This window comes from Gossypium raimondii, chromosome 2, assembly GCF_025698545.1.
Source record: "Gossypium raimondii isolate GPD5lz chromosome 2, ASM2569854v1, whole genome shotgun sequence".
In the NCBI taxonomy this organism is placed as follows: domain Eukaryota; kingdom Viridiplantae; phylum Streptophyta; class Magnoliopsida; order Malvales; family Malvaceae; genus Gossypium; species Gossypium raimondii.
Genome location: NC_068566.1, coordinates 1,330,222 through 1,336,354, shown reverse-complemented (window position 1 = coordinate 1,336,354; position 6,133 = coordinate 1,330,222). Strand labels below are relative to the sequence as shown.

General features: G+C 33.5%; 1 protein-coding gene across 1 annotated transcript; it reads right to left on the bottom strand.

Moving 5' to 3' along the window:
- Positions 1-271: 271 nt before the first annotated feature.
- LOC105787569 (BEL1-like homeodomain protein 4) lies at positions 272-5,877 on the bottom strand. Its single transcript, XM_012614025.2, has 5 exons — positions 5,653-5,877; positions 4,343-5,464; positions 3,230-3,615; positions 2,328-2,388; positions 272-888 (listed from the first exon to the last, which is right to left on the bottom strand). Exons 2-5 carry the CDS (start codon positions 5,396-5,398, stop codon positions 349-351), a joined length of 2,043 nt encoding a protein of 680 aa, XP_012469479.1. The 5' UTR covers positions 5,399-5,464; positions 5,653-5,877; the 3' UTR covers positions 272-348.
- Between the last annotated feature and the right edge of the window lie 256 nt (positions 5,878-6,133).

The following is a 6,133-nucleotide window of genomic DNA, read 5'->3' as shown; positions in this document are numbered from 1 at the left end:
CCACATCGTGCAGTCTCATGTGCAAACTCATAATGTCACATGAGCTTAAAGTGCGAACCGTGTAAAACTTGACTCGAATCCAATCAAATTATGGGTCAATAATAATGAGTATCAAAGTGGACCTTCCCCCACACATATATAAATACAGATAGGATAATCTATGGTTATATAGAAGAGGCAAATTACTATATAATTATAATAATGACCAAATACATTATCTAGCTAACTTAATGCTACTTTTATCAAAAGCAAAAAAAAAAAAAAATCAAGATGGAATTATATTGTTTTTTTTTTTTCTATTTTAAGAGAAATGCTATGGAATATATGTAATTTGGAAGAAGAAAAAAATTAACAGCCCCCAAAGTCTGTAACTGAGAAAGAAGAAGCTTTATCGGGCATGTTCCCAGCATGGCGTAGCCCTAATGTAAGTGACACATCGCCCCCAGTGGTCCCAAACCTTATTAGGGTCGAACCAATGTCAGTGTTACCAGCAGTAATGGTCCCAACAATGGTGTTGCTGCCACGATGACATGTGTCATCGGTGACAGCTAATAGTCTTTGGTGGATATCCGAGTCGGAAACCGGTGGTGTCACCTCCGTTGCGGTGGAGGTATTAGTAGTACTCGTACCGGTGTTGGTAAGTTGGTTTTCGGAGAAGCATTGTGTAGTATTGGTTCCAATGAGTGAAGGGTCGTTTTCCGGTGGTTGTGGGGGTGGTGATGCGCCACCTGCCCCGCCGACCGCTGTGGTTGAAGGGGTTGATGCAGCATTGTTGTTGGTCCTTGTTCCTTTATTATTATCTCCTCCTTCTTTTGACTCTTGTTGGTACATCTCTTCCACCATGGGTTTCCACAACCTAACCCTGGCATTTATGAACCAATTTGATACCTACAAAAATAAATCGATAAAAGGTAAACTACACTAGGAGTTAATAAATTTCAAAATATTTTATTTTATTTAAATTACTGGCCATTCAGTGTTAAGTTTTTTTTTATATGTATATAGTCTATTTAACAAGCTTTAAGCGAAGATTCAATAATTGGTATAGTGGATCAGTACCTATCAACAAGTAGAAGAATATACATTGAATCCAAACCAATTTCACGGTTAATATTAGAGATCAAAGAAAAAATTGTTTAAATTTTAATTTTTAAATTTATGATGTTTAAAGCTATGATCATGAAAAAAACTGAAAAGAGCTTTTAATAGAGACAAATAATATGATCAGATAAGACCATATATTAGTGATTTAACATCCTAATGATTTAAATGAAAAATTTTAAATAATCTAATGACTATATAATTTTTAAGATTGACTACTAAAATATAAACATACTAAAACAGAAGCAATAAATAATAAGCAATAAGCAATAAATAATTATGGTGGGGGTGGGGTGACTGTTGATCAACTAGCTATATCTTTCCTCACATGTTGCTCAATGATGTCTGTTTCCTTACAGAAAGCTCCAAAAAGCAGTCATGATTAGGGCGAGGCAAGGAAAGGGGGGACTCCATTAATGACCTCGAATCACTGTATTTATTTCAGTGTTATAAATTATAAAAGACACAGGTCTAGAATTAGGTGTTTGTCTTTCATATATATATATATATATTATATATCGCTAAAATTTTTATAGGAGCCCTTATACTAATAGTTAAATTATACTTTACCCTTTTAACTGAAAAATAAATTAATTAATTTTCTATACGTTAGATCAGAGTAAACGGATCCTTATGTCAATGTATAGGAACCAATTTATAATAATAGAAAGAGATAAAATTTTAATAAAAGATCGATTTGCTCTTTAATTTAGTACATAAATAATAATTTACTTATTTTTAAATAATAAAATAAACAAAATATAATTTAACTCACAATACAATACTTAATACTTTTACCTATATATATACCATACTTTCCAACCCCACGTTTCCATGCAAAACTAAGAATTATATATTATTATGCCCCGTTAATTAAACACTTAACCAGAAAAACAATAAAAAGAATGGTGTATTTATGGTGACTTTTATCGTGTAGTTGAAAGTGTAATTGATATGAGGGAGAAGAAGAACACAACACGGAGAGAAAGAGAGAGAGTATGTTCAAAGCTGCAATCTTTCATGTCTTCATCTATTTGTGTACTTTTGTCTCTTTTCATTTTCAGAAAAAAAAAAAAAACTCAGAATCTATGTTATATCCTATGGGTAATAAAAAAAACATCAGAGAAATAAAAACCCAATCCATTCAAAAGTCCCTCCCCCCCTCCTTGTGAAACTTACTTATGGTGTATATATATAATGTGAAAGTGAAAAAGAAGGGGCATTACCTGGTTTCTCGATAAACCAGTCTGTCGAGCTAAAAGATGCTTATCTGCATCACTTGGGTACCTGAGAAATCGACCAGAAAAAGACATTAGACTCCATTTGCCGTATAAAGAGACTCATAGATGCTCTTTTTTCTTTTTTTTTTCTTTACCATGCATGGGCGTGAGAATCTAATATATAGTAAAACATCATCACCATAACCAGCACCAGTTGTTTGTTTTGCAGTACAACATCTCTCTCATTATTACTTACATGCACACACACATATATCACTTAGTAACAAAAACAAAAAGTATCATAGTGTTTTTCTTCCATTTTTTTGTTGTTAAAAATGAGACAGAATAATTAAACAATTAGTCATGTATAACCCATACCTATATGATAAAAATTTTAATAAAAAATCAATTTACTCTTTGACTTAACATATTTGAGTCACAAAAGCAAGAGTGAAGCCAGGAAAATGTATTAGAAGAGACCAAAAATCAATAAAAATCTTGAGAGAGTTAAAGTGTAATTTTAACTATATATTAACTTGTAATTACTTAAAAACTAAAACACTTATATAAAATATATATATTTTCAGGGAGACGAATACCACTACCAACACCTTCTCTGCTCCTTACTCAAGGATAAAATGCAATCCGATAATAAGGTGTCATCTGTGATACAAAGCTATAATAAAGTTGACTCTTTTTTTTTTTTGAAATAACGAATTTTTGGGGGTCACTGAGTGACATATAAACAGCTTTTTATTATTCATCCCAAGGATATACTTGGATTTCGTGAGCTAAATAAAATGTTTCATTTTGTCATATATATATATACACACTCAATTACCAATGATGCAGATTCTATTGTTAACCTATATAATATATGTCAGATAATAGGGGTCAAAAGAACGTACGGGTGTAAAAAATGTTCGAAAAGCCAAGCTCTTAATATGTTGACAGATCGTTCAGGCAAGCCTCTTTGTGGTCTCCAAGCTTCATGTTCCATCATTCCTATTTGATGAAATGCTTTTTGTTGTCTTAAACTTTGTTCTAACATCCTTAACCTTGGTGTTTCTCCTTTAGTTATGCCTGATGTTCCAACTCCATCTTTTTCACCTAACAGTTCACAACTGTGTTTCAATTGGCTTGATATAGCATCTTTTAAACACCTAAAATGTCTTGACATTGCTTTTTGAGCAAGAGCTGTGTATGGTATTGCTGCACCATAACCCATTACTAGATCAAATGAGTTTACTATTGTTTGCATTTGTTCACAGTAATGGTTGTATCTCCTATCCACCTACAACAAGAACAAGAAAAACCATTGTTAATAATGTTTTGTAATGATTGTTAATGGTGGTGATATCTTTGTGCCTTACCCCCCCCCCTTTTAACAAGAGTAAATAAGGTTAAAAATATCATGAAAAAACTTGTACTAAGAGTCAGATTATATTTTGTCTCCATTTACTCAAAATATGAGCAAATTAGTCCTTATACATCAGATTAAAGAGTAAATTTCATTTATTTTTACTATTAAAAATTGATCCATATATGTTAGTATAAGGTATATATGGCACATCACATGTCGATGCCTAGTTATTTTATTTGTCATGCTAGTTTTTAACAGCAAAATGAATGAAATTTTCAACAGAAAGGATTAACTTATCTCTTTGATTAATGTATAAAACTAATTTACTCTTTTTGTTATCAGAGATAATAAAATGCAATCTAAACACCTAATAAAACAAATTATAATATTAAGATGTGATATTATGGTATGGATGGAGTGTTCATAAGTTTATATATATATATATGGTGGGCAAATAGTCAACTTTCAAATCAAAATGAACATCCCACCAAAACTAATATAGACCCCTAGATTTTTGGAATAGAAAAATCAAATAAATCAAACCCTACCAACTAGATCCTATTTGAGTACCCTTTTGCACCATAGCCGGCTTTGTGCTCTAGCATTTGGTCATTGACTATTGAAGGAGAGAAAGGAAAATAGATTAGAGAATACATGCCTCATCAAGCATGGATAAAAGTTTGACCTTCCTTCTTTGATGTTCAATTCTATCAGAAGCTGAAAATGGAGGAAGATCCTTTGTTGATGAAGATGAACCATTGGTTGTTGTTCCATCATTGCTTGGATAAGAGCTAGGGTTTATGTTATTTTTACCAAGTTTTTTCTTCTTGAATCGACCGCTACCCACACTGCAGAATTCTTCTAATAGTTCTTGAGCTGGTTTGGTGTACTTTGAGTTCCTTAATACATTGACCATTCCCAATGATGAATTGTACCCTACATGAAATTGATGGTTTTGAACCAATCCAAGTGGCTGATGAGGAGAATGATGGTCATGCTTGTATTGAAACTGCGCTGTAGCTGTAGCAGAAGAACTACCACCACCATCAGCACCACCAGCAGCACCTCCTTGGTTATAATACAATTTGGCTGCTTCCAAGTGTTGTAAAGATGATAAAGATAGTGAAAGGCCTTGGCCTTGGCCATGGCCTCCTTCATGGGAATTATCAGGAACCCAAGTGAATTGAGGTGGAAAAGCACCTCCTTGAAACCCTGGTGGTGGTGGTTGTGGTTGTGGTGGTGGAGGGGAAGGTGACCTTGTTTGTGGGTTCATCAAGAAAAGATGCATGGCAGCTGCTGAATCAGCATTAATACTTGGCAACTGTTGTTGTTGAGCTAAACTATCACGGTGGTTCTTTGATTCACCTAACTGTCCTCGATAATTAGCTTGCAAAGACTGGTCTAATAACTCGGTGGAAGCGGCGGTCACTGTCACACTTGAAGGAAAATAAAACATTTCCGATGATAACATACCTGTTGGTTCATAAACAGGTAAAGCATTCGATTCTTCTTCTTCAATCCCTACTAATGGTGGTGGTGGTGGTTCAAACCCTTGAATCCTTAACTTATCTCTCCGGATCTGTTGTACCAGCTGCTGCTGCTGTTCTTGGTGGTTTATGGCTGATCTCTCGAACCCATTTGAGAAACTGAAGATACCAGCAGCTGCTTGATGGTGGTGGTGGTGGTGGTGGTGATGGTAACCTTGGGAAGCCATAGAATTTCTTTAGAATCATATATCAACAAGCCTTCATCATCATCATCATCATCATCTATACCATCTCTGCTCAATTATGGATCCAAAAACAAAGAACACCCCATCTTGTTATTAATCATGAACAACATAAAAAAAAAAAAAACAAGAAAAGAAATGGGTTTTTGTTTATTAATCATTTTCATCATTATATATATTAAAGAGGTGTATATGTGTGAGAGAGTGAGTGTATGTATATATATAGGGAGACAGCAGACCTTGTTAGAGAGTTGCAGAGAATGAAAGGATATGTAAAAGAGAGAGCTCTTAAGACATCGTTTTCTCTTCTAAGGTATTGAAAGCTTTCTTCAATTCCCTCCTTTTCTTTTCCTTTCTTTTCTTTTCTTTTCTTGCTGTATATGTCTATGTGTGTGTGTTTGCCTGTGTCTGTCGTCTCTTTCTCTCCTTTTCTTTCCTCTCCTTTGTAGCAGTGACCCTTTTCTTTATTTTATATATATATATAGGCTGCAAAATAATGACAGTAAAAAAGAATCAAATAATAAGGAAGAAAAAGAAATGATAATCTTATTTTTTTTCTCGAGAAAACATGAAGAAATAGACCCAGAGGAGAAAAATATCAGAAATGAGGGGAAAAGTTTGCTATAATGAAAAAAATTAATTTAAAAAAAACATTTTATAATGAAAAATATTTGCTAATAGAGTGTATATATATATTAGGGATCAGATTGTATTTTGTCC